The sequence below is a fragment of the Calidris pugnax genome, unplaced genomic scaffold, assembly GCF_001431845.1.
Source record: "Calidris pugnax isolate Ruff unplaced genomic scaffold, ASM143184v1 scaffold10, whole genome shotgun sequence".
Taxonomy (NCBI): domain Eukaryota; kingdom Metazoa; phylum Chordata; class Aves; order Charadriiformes; family Scolopacidae; genus Calidris; species Calidris pugnax.
The window spans coordinates 1,723,493-1,743,208 of record NW_015090795.1 but is presented as its reverse complement, the minus strand read 5'-3'; the positions used below and the strand labels follow the sequence as shown (position 1 = coordinate 1,743,208).

The window sequence follows — 19,716 nt, the reverse complement described above, 5'->3', positions numbered from 1 at the left end:
GCACATTTAGATTAGACCCGTTTTGAGGAGCTTCTCCTGGGTTTTCTGTTTGTTTGAGAGCTCAGGGATGTGTGAAGGGAATTCTTCCAATAACAGTGTTTAGCATGCCGGTGCCATCTGGGTTTTGGAAACTGTTTGGTTCAATTCAAAGATTAAAGACTGAAAAATTGAGCCTAATGGTGGCATAAACCTCTGCGGAAAACATACTTCTGTAATTATTTTCATTTTGATTAATAGGCTTTAACTACGTAGCAACACCCATGACTTCAGTTTAATTTAAAGAATGATTAGTCAGTTAACTCTTCGTAATTTGATCAACCCAAAATGGAAATTTTTGAGGTTTTTTTCCTCTTGTAGAACACTTCAAAAATTTGTCTTGCTGAGCTTCTTAAAGATCTTTCTCCCTTGCAGCAAGATCTCCCTGTGTTTTCAGTGATTTCCCCTCTTCCCAGGTTTCTTGCTGTGCAATACCTGAAGTCCCAGCTTCCCTCCCAGACTGTTCCAGGGCTTTCAGGGAACAAACACTCACACATATGCACAGAGCTTTAAATAGTTGGGGTGTTTTGTGATTATTTTTTTTCCAAAGCATATTTGGAAAGTTGAATATCAATTAGTACCAATTCAATTAGACGTTGAAACTGGAGTTCTGGAGAGCTTTGTCAAGAGGGGAATGCCACCGGGATCAGTTGGCTTTAAAATAGCCTGTCCACAGGCAATGAATTCAACAGTTGCATTGCAATAATTCTGCAGAATTATATTATATATTGGCAGTATAGATATATATATATAAAAGAAGCCTATTTTGGGTTACGTTTGCAGCTCTGGCATTGCCTGAACAAAACACAGTCTTGTATAACAATCCAGTAAAACATTTGTCTAACCCTGCTTTGATGCAGCTGCTGAGATCCTTCCAGCGCCACTGATGGAAAAATCACTCAAGTTCTGCAGCACAAATTTGCTATTAATCTGACCATTATGAGATGCTTTGTCAGAGGGCGTGCTACGTTTGTGTTCCCAACTGACATTGCTTTGAGGTTTCCCTATATTCTTACTAAAAATCCATTCCTTGCCATAGTACAGCACCATGGAGAAAGAGAGTACCTGGTTCTCTATGTTCTAGAGGAGAACTGTTGCTGGAGGGGGTGAAGACAGATCCAGAACAGACCCATTGCAAGAGGGCAGGTAGCGCAAACGAGGAATGGCATCACAGCTCATGGTATTTTGGAATAATTTGGGTTGGAAAGGACCTTTCGTCCACCCCCCTGCTCCAACCAAGACCATTTACTCAGGGCTTTGTCTAGTAAAGCTCTGAATGTCTCCAACGACTGTATCCCCCAGCCTCTCTGGACACCTGGGGAATTTGTTTTCACTTATAACCTGGAGGAATTTGTGGTGTAACTTCGACCTTGTGGTCATTTGCTTTTCTGTCTTCATCATCTCTATAACTTCCCAGTAGTCAGCCAAAGATAGAAATTGGATCTCCCCTTCATCTTACCTCCTCCAGGCAAAGCCAAACCCAGCTCCCCCCAGCCTCTACTTGTATGGCACCTCCTCCAGCCCTCTGATCATCTTGGTGGCCTCCTCTGCACTCACTCCAGTATGTCCATATTTTGCCCGGTGCCGTCTCCTGTTCAGCTTCTCCACCAGGACCTCCAAGGCCTCAGCCTCAGCTTTCTTTGTGTCAGGATGTTGGTTGCCACCTTGCACTGGCAGACCTTCCAATCGCCCTTAAAAGTCTCATTTTTGGGCTTTAAGTGATGTAGTCTGCCCAGTTTGAACTTCATGAAAATGAAGTTAAGTCAAGACTTGGAACTCTGTGGATTTCACCAAAGAGAACGCACCGTCATCCAAGGGGAGAGATCGGAGGAGCAGTCCCCTCACTCAGTGTTGGAGACTCTTGGCTGTCAGTCATCCTTGTTTGTGGTTGAAGGATGTTCTTTCCTAAGCCAACACTGGAAAACATTCATGTGTGAAATGTTCTGTTGTTCATCAAAATACAGGGAACAGGTGTTTTGGCCTAGAAATTGAAAGGAGCTCATTTCCTTCTTTTTATTTTCTGTTCCATGAGTAGAAGACACAGCGTTTCAGCAATCTCTTCCCTTTTCAAATGCTACCGTGATTTAAAATAACCTTTAAAACAAAAATGAAATCTCATTAGAAAATGCCATCCTAATTTGGAGCAACAGTTTCATAATTTGTTTCTGTGGTATTAAATTAAATGTTTTGTAGAGTACAATGAAGGTAACATTTACTTAAAATCCATGCACTATTACAAGGCATTATTGCTCGAATTATTCCAAATTTTGGAACAGGTTTAGTTTCTAATTAATCAAGAGACTCTCAAGCTTTATTCTTGTTATGCAAATCAAAATGTAAGCATCTAAAGAATAATTTTTAAGTGCCAACTGCTTTTCAGTGTGGACATTTGAAACCTGCTAATCTATTCAGATTGCTAATGATGGGCTTCCTTTAACGATTCCCTGCACCTCTAATTTTTAAAAGCTATAAAACTCCCACATTTTTGAGAACTGCTGTGCTGATGGTCCACCTCACGCAATGCACTGTGGTTTTGGGGGTGTTTGGCTGGCACTTGGAGAAAGGACACGGGAGAAAAAAGTTTGTTGATGGTTCTTCCAAAGCAATTGTCCTTGTTTCCAACACCTTTGGCAAGGGACTCAAGTGTGCAGGTGCCTTTGAGAGTGACGGCCTTCCCTTGGACCACTGGTGGTCGTGCCAAGGTTGGACCACCTCCTCCTGCATTCCACTGAATCGTGGCCTCAAATAAATCTAATGAGTTGACATTTGGATAGTCACTCATGCAAGACTTTGCAAAAATAGGGTTAAATTTGTGGATGAATGATTAATTGAGTACAACTTACAGCATTATTTATATTTTGTTTTAAGGAAGAAGCACTGCTAAGGTTCTGAAGTTATTTTGGGCAAGGCTGGATCGCAAATGGGAACGTGTTGTTGCTGTGTGTGTGTAGGTCACATCATTATGGGGGTAACTGGGGATGTGCTTCCTCCTCTCTGTGGGCAACAGCATCGGTCCGTGTGTTGTACCTGTAGAAGCCAAACCTGGACCTACCTCTGAAACATGGGGCTGGACTTGGAGAAGGAACTTCTCCTTGGCTGCCAGCCCCCCAGGTAGGGTGGCTTCTCCCTCAAGCTCAACAAAGAATCGCTCACCACGTTATTTGGAGGTTGAGTGCTTTTAACTAGTAAGAGATGGTCATTGCTTTTACCCTTTTGGTTTTGATTTGTTTGGGTTTTTTCTCACCCCTTTGGCATAATTCAGGGTTTGAGAGGAAGCACATAATAAAAAATAGTAAACCCCTGCAAACAGGAATCTACTTGTTCCTGATGGATTAAAGCCCAAATTAATTAATTCGGTGTACTCACGTTCCAAGGGCTATTGTTATTTCTTCCCTATTTAGGATGAGTGTATTCTGTTGTGGGGATCCAATTTTCTTTGAGCTGGTGTGGTGGGAGTTACTATATGAAATCTGTATTTTAATCAAGAGAAGTATGTTCCAAAGCCTGTGATGAATTTACCTGCTTGAAGTTAAATGCATGTAACTGAAAGAAAGGGAATATGCATTAAATTACTGTATTAAATTGCTGCTTTAAAGGAAAACAGATGCATTCACATGATCTATGCTCTAGTGGATCCTACCATTAGGATGCAAATTAGTCTGTCTATTTATTTCCAAAGCTTTATAAACTATTTTGTCTAAGCGACATTTAAATAAAAATCACACATAGGAAACAAGTAGTAAAGATGAAAACCAGATGAAACCTCAATATTAGCGGAACCATAACAGAAATATGATTTACATCGTCTTATATAATATTGTATATATTGTTATATCCCAAAGACTGAGTTGTAAATGAATCACAGATCACAGAATCTTCTAGGTTGGAAGGGACCTTAAAGATCATCTTGTCCAACCATCAACCCAACTGACAAAAATAGACACCCACACAACAAACAAGAAGCATCACCATCACTAAACCATACCTCCCAGCACTACATCAACCCGTCTTTTGAACACCTCCAGGGATGGTGCCTCAACCACTAGCCTGGGGCAGCCTTTTCCAATGCTTAATAACCCTTTCAGTGGAAAAATTGTTCCCTATCTCCAAACTAAACCTCCCCTGAGGCAACTTGAGGCCATTTCCTCTTGTCCCATCCTTGGAAGAAGAGACTGACCCCCCCCGACTACCCCCTCCTTTCAGGGAGTTGGAGAGAGCCAGAAGGTCTCCCCTCAGCCTCCTTTTCTCCAGGCTGAACACCCCCAGCTCCCTCAGCCTCTCCTCATAAGACTTGTGCTCCAGACCCCTCACCATCTTTGTTGCCCTTAAGGGGCAGTTCTGCTGGGTGCTGTACAAATGAAAACAAACTCTAAATTGGGGTTCTGCTACTCCTAAAATATACATTTATGACGTTTCGAGCTGTATTGCCTCTATTTCGCTGTTGACTTGACGCATCATAGAACCATCATAGGGTCAACTGAAGTCTGATTTTCTTTTCTTTTTTTTTCCCCCCTGTCTTTCCAGATTTGGATGATCCAATCGTGACAGTCCACCAGAGCATCGGGGAGGCAAAAGAGCAGTTTTACTATGAGAGAACGGTGTTTCTCAGGTGCGTGGCCAACTCCAACCCGCCCGTGCGGTACAGCTGGCGGCGCGGCCAGGAGGTCTTGCTGCAAGGGTCTGACAAAGGAGTGGAGATCTACGAGCCCTTCTTTACCCAGGTATGAGGGGACAGGATTATTTTATTTTTTTTTCCTTCCTTAGGAATCTATTTAATCTACTTGCACCAGTTTTATTGTACCTAGACCTTCCTGTGTGTCCCTGCGGGGTTTGTGGTGCAGGTAAGAGGACGTGCCCTCCTCCATAGCTACGTCCAGCACAAATTCACCCAAGTGTTACTATAAAACATCCTAATATCAAACAGGTCTTCTAATTTTTTTTTGTCAAATTATGGAATGGGAAACTGTGGGAAGATGCACAGCGACTGCTGTCTGCAGGAGCCCCTTTGGAGTCATTTTGCTGCAAGCCCAAACCACTGATTTGACTGCTATTTCCTAATCTTTTCTGACACAATGCAAAGTAATTCTGCACAGAAGTTACACCCTAAGAAGCTTTTCAAGAAGGCTAAACTCTGTGGCATCTCCATGTGGGGTTTTTTTTATGATTTTTTTTTAAAATTTTATTCTGCCTTTCACTTGTTTGAATATAAGGTTTTCTTCCAGAATTACACACTTAAAAGATGAGGTGGTAAAAATGGAAAGAAGTGATTTTTTTCTGTCTTCTTGCTCTCACTCACAGCCACGGAGCCAGACTGGTCCATCAAAAGAGTCTGTCAGATTAGATCAGATTAATTTATTTTTAGCACATTTGCACATTTTCAGAATCCAAAGGTGGCCTATCCTATTGTCTATGGACAAAAGTGTGCGGCGGTGTTTGCAAAAAGAAAAAAGAAAAAAAGAAAAAAGGAGAAAAAAAAAAATTGGTTTGGAAAGTCTCAAGCAATAACGAGTAAAGACAGAGGTGAAAACTGTCTGGTAATTTGGTCTTCATAGCAGAAAGCAACCTGCAACTTTCATAAATAATTTTCAGCTAATGATGTGCGAGCACCTTCATTTTTTCCTTTTTATTGTACTTGACAGCTTTATATTGCTACAGTGGCTTGGTATTATACTGAGAAACGTGGAGCCCGGAACCTTGCGGAGATGAGAATTAGATTACATAGTCGAGTTATTGGTTTCCTAAATGTGACGAGATTATTTTTAATTTAACATGTACGGACCTTGTTTAGCAAATCTGTGGTTTGTTTCCTTGGACTCAACTGTGCAAAGTGGAGTTTTTTAATGTTTTAATTAAAAAGTGAGAGACTCCCTTGATATGGGGCTTTTTGTTTTATATTTCAACACGGAAATGCTGGTGATTACCTTCCCTATCAGCTAATAAGAATATAGCGAATAAAATGTGTCACATGAAATTTGATCCAATATTTTTTTAAAAAAATAAATATTTCTAGTTTACTAGGAGCATTCTACCTCGAACCTTTGTCTGGGCTGAATTAATGAAAAAATCAGATTGTCACATTGGTAGTCGAAAGCTTGTCTATAACCTTTTTACATTTATTGGAGGTCAGGCTGAATTAGTGTTTCTTGTCGCTGTGCCTACAAGATCTGATATATGTTTATAAGAGTAAAAAAAAGATGTGATTAAAGGTTCAAGAGTCATAAACGTTGATGTAATTGATTCAGTTTCTGATACAGTAACAAACAGTAAGAGCTGATGTGAGGAGGGATCGAGGAGACTAAACTTCAGAGCATCGTGAGATAGGAATTTCAGGTGGCATTTTTTGGTGATTGCTTTGAAGGTGGATTATCAGTCTAAAATTCAAATTAAATGTAAACAAAAACAAGTGGTAACGCAAATTTTCTAAGTTATTTTACCCAAAAAAGGCTAATTTTTCTTTCCAGTGGTTTTCTTGCTTTGTTAAATCATAGAAAGCTCCTGGAAAACTGGGCATATAAAAAGGAATTCTTGAACGTCAAACGTTTTTTTTTTTTTTGATAAGCCAGGCAATGTCAGCTATTTCTTTTAGCCACGGGGAGAAAAGTTGAGTGAAGATGCTCATTCTCATCTCTTGGGAGTATTTGAAACACTAAACTTCTCAAAACCACTAAACCATTCTCAAAATCTCGATGCAGAATTTTTTCCTAAGAGTTTGCATCATCCTCGTTGCACATTGTGATTGCGCAGCCTGAATGCCAGATTAAATTTGCTGTATTTACAATAATTATGCAATTAGACATAATTAGACTAATTATCCAAACCAGTGAAGAAAATATATACATTTTCATAAATCTCTGAAATCTGCGATACCATTGTGAGTTCAGCCCAGGGGTTCAACTTGGAGTCCAGAGATTGAACTGATGGGATGTGGCTGCTCCCCGTTTCCAGGACTCGATGACTTTGGTACCTGGGTCCCTACAAACCTGGATCAGGCCCTTTTCTAGCCCAAATAAACCTCTTCCTAAAGTCCTATCTCTGTCTTTAGGAGCAGCTTTTCAAATGCTTGGTCCTGCAAACACTAAATCAGCATGTGCTTAATTATGTGCTTAAATCACAGGACTTCTGAGGGACTGATTGCACATACAAAGTACTTCAGTTCCAAAGCTACCAAGCTTGATTGTCATGACTGTCTCTCTTCTTGTCTGGCCAGCTGTATCTTCTCTTTTCTTGATTTTTGCTAGTTCTGTACACGCATTTTCACAAACTACCATCGTTTGTATGGCCTTATATAGGCCCGTGCAGTTGGTGGACATGATATTGTTCAATGAAATTCCATAAAAGGAATTCAGTTGGTCAAGCTGTGGTAATATTAAAAGTTGTAGCGGAATTAACAGGACACGTGATAATGAGCATTTTGCAAAATTTGCTCTTTTAATGATTTATAAGCCTATTCTGAGTGTCTGCCACCCTGGGCTGAGGTTCTGCCTAAGCCTTCTCTAGCCATAATACGTTTTTAGCTAATTAGTATGAACACAGGCAATGGGAGGAGACTGAAAGCGGAGGAAGTTTGTTATTTCAATGCTAGACAGAGTAATGTGGAGGTACTGAGATACGTAGATTTGTCTGATGTTTCCACAACCCTCCACCCTGTTGAGCTCTGCTGTGCTCCTGGTGCTCTCCTTCTCCCTCCTCTGTCCCACAGCCTCTCTGCGTGCTCGGGATTTCACCTCTAACACTCCTTTCAGCTTTTTATTACTCCTTTTACTAACAACACTGTAAGATTTCTACATACAAATTTCAAAAACTTGCTTTTTTTCTCTCCTGAGTTTCTGCTTCTGCAGTGCCCATTCCACAGAGTACTGCGGCAGAAATCTGATATTTCCCAGTTTTCTCTTGATTGTGTCTGAAGGAACTCCTCCGTTATGCGTCCCGTGCAGGGCCCTGCTCCATCATTTACACTGCTGGCTAAAAATAAAGTCCATCAGCGGCTCATTTTCAAAGGAAGACAGCAGGATTTCTGTAGATTGTGGCTTTTTTCATCATGTAGATTGTACTTTAAGTTATATTATCCTGAATAATGCTGCAACTAGAGAGACTCTGTCAAACCAATTTCCCCCTCGCTGCTCTCTTTTCTTTTGCCTTTAATAAATAACTGGGGCTATGGTTTTAGGTTATACCAGCTGCCATTCTTTGGGAAAATTAAATAAAATATATTTTCTGGGCCACTTCAATATCTGCTTCTAATTAGCCATCTCTGTGTCTTCCTCTTGCCTCCTGAAAGTCAGTCTTGGTGTATCCTACATCCCTGGTCGTTGCTCTTTCTTGATCTCTTCCTAACCCTCTCTCTCGCCACACGCAGGGAGAAACGAAGATCCTGAAGCTCAAGAACCTCCGACCTCAGGACTACGCGAATTACAGCTGCATCGCCTCGGTGAGGAATGTCTGCAGCATCCCTGACAAGATGGTGTCCTTCCGACTCTCTAATAAAACAGGTGGGTCTCCAGCAGTGACCCTCCCCGGTCATTTCATGTCCCGCCGGTCTTTTCTGTTTCAATGTTGTTCTCTTGCTTAAAGCCTACGTGACCATGCGCAGCCACACAGTGGTAGGAGCTCTTCAGGAGCAAGGGGTACACACTGTTTGCAGGTGTCTTCTTTTTTAGAATCATAAAATCACAGAATGGTTAAAGTTGGGAGGGACCTCAAAGGTCACCTCATTCCAACCCCCTGCCCTGGGCAGGGACACCTCCCACCAGCCCAGGTTGCTCCACGCCCCCTCCAACCTGCCCTTGAACCCCTCCAGGGATGGGGCAGCCACAGCTTCTCTGGGCAACCTGGGCCAGGCTCTCACCCCCCTCACAGTCAACAATTTCTTCCCCACATCTCATCTCAATCTCCCCTCTTTCAGTGTCAAACCCTTCCCCCTCATCCTATGGCTCCCCTCCCTGATCCAGAGTCCCTCCCCATCTCTCCTGGAGCCCCTTGAGGGACTGGAAGGGGCTCCAAGGTCTCCCCGGAGCCTTCTCTTCTCCAGGCTGAACCCCCCCAACTCTCTCAGCCTGTCCTCCCAGCAGAGGGGCTCCAGCCCTCCCAGCATCTCCGTGGCCTCCTCTGGCCCTGCTCCAACAGCTCCATGTCCTTCTGCTGTTGGTGGCCCCAGAGCTGGAGGCAGCACTGGGGGGGTCTCTCCCCAGAGCGGAGCAGAGGGGCAGAATCCCCCCCTCTTTCCCTGCTGGCCACAGGGCTGGGGATGCAGCCCAGGGTGCAGGGAGCTTTCTGGGCTGCTGGCACATGTTGTCGAGGCGCATGGAGAGGGAGCTTTCTGGGCTGCTGGCACATGTTGCCGGGGTGTGTGGAGCCTTCTTATCAACCAACACCCCGAAAGTTAGAATTTGAAGGAGAGCTTTGATTTATTGCTCTCTGTCACTCTGGACTTGATGTCGGGATTTGCATTTCTCCCAGTGCCAGGGAGGTTCGTTGTTAGGGGTGGGCTTCAAAGCAGATACTGCAGGAAGGTGACAGGAAGGGACATTTCAGTCGAGGCTGGGTGTAGAATGAAAACAAATACTGAAATAATTTTCTCAGTGCTTTGTTGAAAACTAATTATTTTTAGTCAACAAAATATTTTAGGAAAAAGCAACCTTTTTAACATTCTTATATTGATTCAAACGAATGATTTTAAAATATTTTAGGAAAAAGCAACCTTTTTAATATTCTTCTTAATATTCTTAATATTGATTCAAACGAATGATTTAATATGATTGATTTGAAAGATTCTTGCATCGATTTAAACATTGATTCCTTGCATTGATTTAAACAAGTGTGTTGTTTCAGATTTAATTGGCTCAAATGAAAATATTGAAGCGGTTGAAACGTTTTATCTGTCTCTGACCAATCTGTCTCTGTGTTGTGGTGTTTCTTGTGCCTTTGCTCTTGTCTTTGGACTTGTCCCTGACTGAGCAAACAGTCAGTTGTAGATCCCTCTCTCTTTACAGTTGTCTCAGTGCTATGGATCTCGAGAGCCTCTGGCCAGTGGTTGCTCCCAAGAAGTGCAGTTGGGAATGCTGGTTTCCAGGAGGGTGGGAATTAAAGATTTCAAGTCTCTTAAAGGGTCTTTAAACAAGATTGGCAGAGAAATGGTTTATAAATTCGATGGCAAAGTCTTCAGCTTAGATTTCTAAGTAATTAGAAATTTCAAAGAAGTGTTTTCTGGAGAATGGTTCTGTGGCAAATGTTGTAACATTTGAAGATTTCAGGTTAGATTATGCTGAGTTACGCCTTAATAGCGTGTGCCTCGGGGCACTGAGAACAGGTAGCAAATGAACAAAACAGTGGAGGCATTAACATGCTGAGCGCATCTAAGATGAACTATGAATTTTATTTTCACTTGCACATTTCACATTATTTCTGTCCTCGCGGCTTTATTCCGAGGAGTTGCCTTCAGCTTTTTCTGAGTTTCTGATTTGACAGCAGGGACTTCAGAACGGCGGTGTGTAGCATTACCACACACAACCCACTGCAAAGCAAATTCACAGCTCAGCTTTAGAGCTGCCACTGGCAGCAGGGGAATTACAGCCAGCTCCGAAGGTATCTGGCAACATGATCTGGAACCCCTTAATTTGTTCTCTCGTTAATTTTTCCAGGGGAAAAAAAAAAATAATCATAATGTGTGGTTTGTCCCTAATTGGTTGCTCTGATTTTATACCACAAGAGGCATGAAACACTGTCTGCCATGGAGAGGGGCAGGTGGGAGCAGCTTTACTCTCAGCATGGATAGTAACTCCTCCACCTTCATCCATGAGGACAGAGGATGAGAGTTGTCACCGCTCCTGTGTGTCAGAGCCGTGGTTTTACTGTAGGAGCCAGAAGAGTCTCTGGCCTTATTGGACATCATCTGCAACAGAAGTGTGTGGGGATGGGGGAACATCAAAAAACATAACTATTCTGAACCGAGGAAAGGTGATCGTGATCTAATTTTGCAACAAGAATGAATTGTTTTCACCTGACAATTGTCGTGTTTATTTGTGGAGAAGGGTGTCTTGATAAACTGACAGGAATTGCTCTTCTGGAGTAATTTCCAAAGTAAACAAGCCTGAAAAAAATGATAAAGATTCACACTTTCTCATGAAGAGCTTGGTGGCAACCATCATCAAGGGCAAGATTAAATGCGTATAGTAATTACTGCAACAACTCATTAAAGTCAACAACTGATGTGTTGATGACTCTGAGACAAAACTTTTCTCATTTGGTATGACTTCATCTCATGTAGAAGTTCTTTGGTAGGACTTCACCTGGTGTAACTTCGTAGAAGTTATATAAATTGTAAATCTGGAGTAATCCAGGATAAATCCAAAGTAATGAAAATCAGAACCTGAACCTGATGCTCTGTTTCGGCATAGAGCTGTCCTGGTGTCCATCTGTTATTGGTTTAACTCTGGAGGCGTGTGGTGGACATGCCTATCAAATGGAAACAGGGTAGAGACAAACAGAAATGTCTGTACGGTGACAAATATGCACCATATTTATTGTAATTAATGTGGCTACAAGTGAATTTAAGGTCAGCTGCAAATTATGTGTTCATAATGTAAAATTACTGGCAATCTGGCTATTTGGTGTTTATCAGTTCTATAACCACAACAGCTGTGAGAAGTTTTTGTGGAACTTGGCTGTTAGTGATGAGAGAGGTGACTAAGGGGAAGAACCGTGGTGTACAGCAGCTGTGGGACTCCATCCCATTCCAGCAGTGATTTGCTGCACTGGTTTCAGGATTTTATGGCTGGACACGGGGACTGTTGCATGATTTTTGGGCTGCCTTTCATTGATAGACTGGTGAGTGCAGCCAGGAAGGTTTTTTCCCTGCGCTCCAGCTTGGGTTGCTCAGGGGATATCAGCTCTCCCAGAAACCAGCTGTGGATTGATGGACCATCTGCCTGTGGTGGTTTGCCATTCGCTGGGATTGATGGAGACAGAACGCCCAGGGCGCCTGGGAACCAACTTGGCTCCTGTCTGGCCTGGATTGATTGCCACCTCATGATTGCCACCTCATGGGCATCAAGGTCTCTTTGTCAGGCTGGGAGAGTTGGGGTTGTACAGCCTGGAGAAGTCTCTGGGAAGATCTTAGAGCCCCTTCCAGTCCCTAAAGGGGCTCCAGAAAAGCTGGGGAGGGACTCTTGATTAGGGAGGGGAGCCAGAGGATGAGGGGGAAGGGTTTGACACTGAAAGAGGGGAGATGGAGATGAGATCTCAGGAAGAACTTCTTTGGTGTGAGGGTGGTGAGAGCCTGGCCCAGGTTGCCCAGAGAAGCTGTGGCTGCCCCATCCCTGGAGGGGTTCAAGGCCAGGTTGGAGGGGGCTTGGAGCAACCTGGTCTGGTGGGAGGTGTCCCTGCCCATGGAGGGGCGTTGGAACTCAGTGTTCTTTAAGGTCCTTCCAACCCATGCTATTCTGTGATTCTATATTCCTGTGCGCACACCAAAGCTGAGAAGCCAAGTTGAGGAACACCAGGCATGTCTTCAGGTGAGTCGGTCTGGTTGCTGTTCAGTGCTTCCTGCCAGCTTGTCCCTGCGACCTTTTTGTTTTCTGTGCTTCCTCCATCGTGCTGATTAGTTGATTGCGTGTCGTGGCAGTACCAGAGTAACGATCAATTACTGTGGCAGCACCGGTCCGGAGGAAACTTTCCACGTACTTCTCCTTGAATAGTTGGAGAGGTAATTAAGCTGATGCCATCAGATGAACGTGTAGTCATCAGTACACTGTGGACAATGATGCAGGTTTGAAGTGTTCCATGTAGGCGTAATTAGGTACACTCACCCCGGCTTTGTTCAACAGCAGTGTGCTAATTATGTCTGTTCTGTGTGGTTTTGGAGCCTGAGCCCCACCATCCCACCCCTGTAGGTGCTGCTGGAGTTCCAGTGCCTTGGCACCGCTTTTCAGACCCACAGATTGTTTTGTTCCAGTGCAGACTAGTTTAAAATACAAAAAAAACCCCAAAAAACCAAACCACAAAACACCAAAGTATGAAAAAAAAACAACCACCCCTAAAGTGGATGTTGTAATGAGAAGCTGAGATCATCTCAGCAGCATGTGACCATGCATATGCTGAAGCCCAAGCTGACAATTAGCAGTAATATTGTGCAGCAGCAGGTAGAGGCACTTGTTGAGCCCGGACCCGCTTTGTATCTAAAGACAGCTATTACTCTGCGAATTTATTATCCAAGCAGATGAGAAATTTGAAGGCAGGCAGAAACACTGTGAAGTGATTCGCCTGCCAGCAGATTGCTGGTGAGCGGCAGGAGCAGAAATAGAAGTCAAGATGTGAGGAAGAACAGCAAAGGGATTAATTTTGCAGCTCTCATTTGTTTTTAGGAGACCGAGTCCCTTTAAAATCAGCACGTAGAAGTTAATTTGGGTAAGTTAATGCAAGCAGGAGTTGTAAAATCAAGTGCAGCTGCTCTGCAACAGAATCAAGGGGTTATTCTGACAAGGAGGAGGAGCCCTGATAATTTTGAACCCATGCTGTTGGAAAAGGAGCAGCTGCGAGGGTGGGTGTCACACTGAGTCATGATCTCCGTACTTTCTGTCGACGTTCCCTGTTCTTGTTGCCTTACTGCGTCCTTGCTGTACCTCAGAAAAAATCAGATGTTACTGCGTCCTTGCTGTACCTCAGAAAAAAAAAAGATTGATCTGGTTCTGGCTCCTACTAGATGTGGACATTTCATACATTTCCCAACAAGGTTCTTCATGCATCCCTTTTCCCAAGCACATAGTATCACAGAATGATATGGGGTTGGAAGGGACCTCTGGAGATCATCTTGTCAACTCCCCCCTGCCAGAGCAGGCCCATCCAGAGCAGGTTGCACAGGAGCGTGTCCAGGTGGGTTTGAATGTCTCCAGAGAAGGAGACTCCACCACCTCTCTGGGCAGCCTCTTCCAGGGCTCTGCCACCCTCACAGGAAAGAAGTTCCTTCTCATGTTTAGGTGGAACTTCCTATGTTCAAGTTTGTTCCCATTTGTTCCTGTCCTGTCCCTGGGCACCACTGAAAAAAGACTGGCCCCAACCCCCTGACACTCACCCTTTCGGTATTTATAAGCATTGATCAGATCCCCCCTCAGCCTTCTCTTCTCCAGACTAAAAAGCCCCAAGTCCCTCAGCCTTTCCTCATCAGAGAGATGTTCTAGGCCCCTTATCATCTTTGTAGCCTCTGCTGTACCCGCTCCACATCTTGCTAGTGTTTGCTCTCTCATCATCTTTGTAGCCCTCTCCTGTACCCACTCCACATCTTGCTAGTGTTTGCTCCGTGCCCAGATTTCCAGCCGCATAACCCCGAGGGTCCTTTTTCTGCAGCTCCTCATTAGCCAGCCATTCTTAATCCACGCTAATTGCGTGGGCGATTGTTGCAAGACCGGATTTGTCTTGCCTTAACCAGCAGCCTGAAAGCTGGGGTGTCTGCAGCAAACTGGTTGTTGTGGGAGCAGTGGACATGGTGGAGAGAGGTGGGTTGTGATGAGCGATTCATCCCATCTGCTTTTGGAGATCGGGAATTGTGCTCTGGGCGGTATCTGAGGGTAGTTGTGGTGGGGTGTATGTCATTGAGATACACGACCTCGGGTTCCACGCCTGACTTTTCAGGTGGTTTGAGATTATCCGAGACAAATTTCAGCCTACAGTGTACAACCCGACGTCTCAATATAGCCACGAAGGGGACCCGGGTTCGTGATGGAGTTGATCTGATTTAACGCCGCTCGGCTGCTGGAGGGGGAGGCCCTTCCCCTCTCAAACCTCCTGATGAAGTGTCCCTGGAGTGAATGGTCCCTACAGTGTGGGAGCCTGGAGCTATTGTTGCCCGTCTCCAGAGCGTAACCAGCGAGGAAGTGCTGTGAATAGGGGAGGGATCCTCCTCCCTTCCTCCCCGCTGGCAGCCATCAATGCCACATCTGTGCCCGAACCAGCGCCGGCAACGCGCGAGTCATCAAAGCGCTGCCGCTGGATGGGAAAAAAAAATAAGCAGCCAGGCAACTCGGGGAATAAAGAAGATGAGTCATCGGAGCTGCCGTCCCCATTGGTTCAAAAAAACAGAGGATTTCAGGAAAAAGTTGGAGGAGGAAAAAAAAAAAGAAGGGCTTGTTTGCATGCATGTGGACATACAACAGCAGAGTCCAGCTGAAAATGGGCTTTATGAAGTATAACCTCATTCTTTGCTTTATTTCTTTCCTATAACTCCCTTCCCCTGCAACCTCATAATTTTCTATTCTTGATAGCATGGCTGGACATAATGATCTTGCGCTTTACTCAACTTTTAAACCTCTTTATTTTGACAGCAGACTTAAGGGAAACTGAAAAATATGAGGGTTTTTTTTTTTTTTTTTCATCTCTGCCCCGGTAGTGGATTTAAATTGAGCAGAGAGCTACAAAGATGATGAGGAGCCTGGAACATTTCTCTTATGAGGAAAGATTGAGGGACTTGGGACTTTTTAGCCTGGAGAAGAGAAGGCTGAGGGGGGATCTGATCAACACCTATAAATACTTAAAGGGAGGGTGTCAGGAGGATGGGGTGCCCAGTGACAGGACAAGAGGAAAAGGGCACATAAGAAGTTCCATCTAAACATGAGGAGGAACTTCTTTGCTGTGAGGGTGGCAGAGCCCTGGCAGAGGCTGCCCGGAGAGGTGGTGGAGTCTCCTTCTCTGGAGACATTCAAAACCCACCTGGACACGTTCCTGTGGGACCTGCTCTGGGTGGCCCTGCTCTGGCAGGGGGGTTGGACTGGGTGATCTCCAGAGGTTCCTTCTAACCCCATAGCATTCTGTGATTCTGAGCAGGGAGTGCTGGTACACGGTGGGGGACATGTCCCCCAGTCTGAGGTTAAGGTGTATGGTGTGATTGAGCAGTGGCACAGGTTGACCAGAAAGGTTGTGGAGTCTCTGTCTTCAGAGACAGCCAGAAGACATCAACATGGCCCTGGGCAACCTGAGTAGAGGACTATGCTTGAGCAGGGGGTTCGACCAGATGACCTCCAGAGGTGCCTCCAACCTCAACCATCCTGTGAGTCTGTGATGAATTCTGCTCCTAAGCCTGCAAAGAGCTCTTGTTTGAGATTCAGACTGGATATTAGTAAAAATTTTTACAGTGAAAGAGTTATTAAGCATTGGAATGGGCTGCCCAGGGAAGTGGTCGAGACACCATCCCCAGAGATATTCAAAAGACGGGTTGACATGGTGCTTAGTAACGTGGTTTAGTGATGGGGTTTTTTGTTATTGTCAGAGTTAGGTTGATGGTTGGACTAGATGACCTTAAAGGTCCCTTCCAACCTAGACAATTCTATGATTCTAAGTGTCTCTACATACTTTTTCTCCCTTGGCTTTGTTGGAGAACTCATTGCCAGGACAAAAGGTGAACCTTCCTTGGGGAAGCCTTCCCCCTTCCCAGCAGAGTCCGCAGCTAAGTTTGCGTCTCCTGAGAGAGCAGAGGACCTGCTGGCACGTGTAGGTGCATGGTTGCTTGACACTTTGGCCCACTGGAGTATCTTGTCCTGGCTGGTTCAATACACACTGGTACTTTCTGCCTAGAAAAGTTGTCTCTTTTATGAGGCCAACAAGTGGGACTGTCAAAAAGCAGTCAGAAGGTTCCCTCAGTAGCAGCAGGGGAGGGTAAAGCAGAGAGGATGGGTGTATAAAAGTGATTTTCATTGGTGTTTAGTTTTGGAGGTTTTTTTGTTTTGGTTAGGGGTTTTTTTTTGGCAGGAGCGGGGGCATTGGTTTGTGTTTTTTTTTAAGGACTGTTGATGAAAAGAAAGGCCCTTCTATATCACAATGTGCTGTGGTGGTGTAGTCAATAAATAGTTATTTTTACCCTGTAATTCAAAATCAGGACCTCAGCTGGGGATTATAATCTATTCTATTTTGAACGTTACTGAGTAAATAAGTAGAGAAATGATGCTTCCAGCCCAGTAGGGACCTCAAATATTCTTTCTGTTTGCTCTGACTTGAAAGGGACTATTCATAATGTGTGTAGTTAGGAGTATATGCATTGGATTCCTGCAAGAAATTATGGCTGTAAATTTTAACGGATGCACACATATACACGTATATATGGAAGTATAATTCAATTATGTTCTATTACTTCAGTTCTGCTTATGAAATAAATCACAAAACTGGAGGAAATAATGTACTTGCATTTATATTCATCATAGATGAGTGAGTTGTCAAGGACATGACTTTCTGCCTCTACTTTGATATTGCTATTAAAGTATTAGTTTTCTTTTGCATTTCCAGTAATCCCTAAAGCCAATTGTGACATTTTCTCAATTCCATATACCCAGTCTAAATACATATATTTGTCTCACTGTAATTATAACTCACGGTGGTGTCAGATTTTTTTTTCTGTACACTCCATCAATGTCAGATATCTTTTTCCTCCCGGTGAGTTCTCCGTCTCAGACACCCATCCCAGGCAGCAGGAGAGACTCGGCTTCTTTCAAGTTCAGTGAACATCTGTTTGGGATCGTTGATTAGACGATGTTTCCAGTGATCCCGTGGCAGCTCCGTTTCATCTGGAAGCGTTTGGATGCAGAGCTAGGTTGTTCTGTCACAGGCGCTTGGTAAACTGGTCTTGTTAAGCCTTTATCTTAAGAGTGTTAACGACGACTTAATGACTGCTAGCTTTGTGCTGGGTCTGAGAAACTTTTGCCCCAGTCATTAATCAAAACCGGTGTGTTTTATTACTTTGTGCTGGTGGACGAGAAGCTGGACATGAGCAGGCAGTGTGCAGCTGCAGCCCAGAAGGCCAATCACATCCCGGGCTGCATCAAAAGATGCGTTGCCAGCAGGTCCAGAGAGGTGATTCTTCCACTTTACTCTGCTCTGGTGAGACCTCACCTGGAGTATTGTGTGCAGGTCTGGAGCCCTCAATATAAGAAGGACATGGACCTGATGGAGCGGGTCCAGAGGAGGGCCACAAGGATGATCAAGGGGATGGAGCACCTCTGCTACGAGGACAGGCTGAGGGAGCTGGGGTTGTTCAGCCTGGAGAAGAGGAGGCTCTGGGGAGACCTAATAGCAGCCTTCCAGTACCTGAAGGGAGCCTACAGGAAGGCTGGGGAGAACCTGTTTAGAAAGGCCTGCAGTAACAGGACGAGGGGCAATGGCTTCAAGCTGGAGGGGAACAGATTTAGACTGGAGATGAGGAGAGGGTTCTTCCCTGTGAGGGTGGTGGAGCACTGGAACAGGTTGCCCAGGGAGGTGGTTGAGGCCCCTTCCCTGGAGATATTCAAGGGGAGGCTCGACGAGGCCCTGGGCAACCTGGTCTAGTTGGGGGTGTCCCTGCTGACTGCGGGGGGAGTCAGACTGGATGACCTTTGGAGGTCCCTTCCAGCCTGGGCAATTCTATGATTCTATGACTATTGGTATATGTGGTAGCCAGATATTATAATTAATCTCTATCTGTACATCATCAGTGCCTAAATTGTCTGGCGTGCACATGTTAAAATAGGTAAAAAACTTGATGCAGCTCTGATTTAAATTCTCCACAGTGGCTTGACTACCAGGTCCCCGTGTGGTTGACCCGGTGTCCTTCCAGTAGCCGCTCTGTCGTACGCGCTGTGGAGCTGGCAGCCAGGCTCTCTGCTCCTTCGGGATGCGCTGGATGCAGAGGCGGTCCTCGCACACGAAAGCCTCTGAATGGAAGTCCCTTTAAAAAGGGCTGCAGCTGCAATATGAATGGGGACCCCAACCGTTTCCCTCCTCGTGAGTAGCGCCTTGTTCTTGGCGGGGACGCGCTCGCCAGGGCACTGCGGCTGCCTTTGTCCCCCCAGCAAACCAACCAGGGCTTCCAAATGTGGGCCCGGCGCTCGGAAACCCCGGCTTCTAAAGGGCAGCGAAGACGCAGAGCTCTTTGGAAAACACTGAGCCGTTCTCATGACGATGCCCAAATACGACGTTTGGAAAGCTTGTTCCATGCGCTCACCCGTGGAAATATTTACCAAAGCTTGCTATTGTTTGATAATGGATTTCGTTATTCCTGTCGGAGAGTTGAAAGTTTCTGCCGGGCAGGTTGCCTGGATGAGCCTCTGCCAGTGCCGGGGTGAAGGTTCTGGCTGGGAGATGTTTGGTTTTGCCAAACCCGCGTGGCCCAGCGTTCGTCTTGTTAATCCCGAAGGCTGAGAGTCATCTAAGAGAGACCTCAGCCGGGGTGAAGCTTTGGAAGTGGCTTTGGGGGTGATAATACACTCCGTTTTGACTCCTTTTGGCTGGGACATTTACCATCCCTGGAGGGATTTAAGAAACGTATAGACATGGCTCTTCAGGGCATGCTCTAGTGCCCAAGGTTATTGGTTTATGGCGAGGTGTTGAGTGTGGGGTTTAGTTGGTGGGTGTGGTGTTTTTGGTGGGCGTTCGGTGTGGTGTGGTGTGGTTTTTTTTTGGTTTTGTTGGGTTTTTTTTGTTGTTTTTTTTTGTGGTTGGACTCGATGATCTCAGAGGTCCCTTCCAACCACTAAGATTCTGTGATTTTTGTTGCAATAGGAATTCTGTATAAATTTATAACATTTCTTACGTGAGCACCTCCTATGTTTCCATCACTTTTGATACTGTGCAGTGTTGGCTCTGATGCTTTATTTCCCAAACTGGTAGGTACTGAATATTACTTAAAACTATTAAAATCCATCACTTTTCAACTCTGCATGAAACTGAGGT

At 44.8% G+C, this 19,716-nt stretch overlaps 1 protein-coding gene across 1 annotated transcript in view; it reads left to right on the top strand.

Annotated features, from left to right (window-relative positions):
* MDGA2 (MAM domain containing glycosylphosphatidylinositol anchor 2) overlaps positions 1–19,716 on the top strand; it is a 256,685-nt gene that overhangs the window by 72,921 nt on the left and 164,048 nt on the right. Inside the window, exons 3-4 of the mRNA XM_014936764.1 lie at positions 4,561–4,757; positions 8,393–8,525. Coding sequence (XP_014792250.1) covers positions 4,561–4,757; positions 8,393–8,525 — 330 coding nt within the window. The remainder of the gene's footprint in view (positions 1–4,560; positions 4,758–8,392; positions 8,526–19,716) is intronic.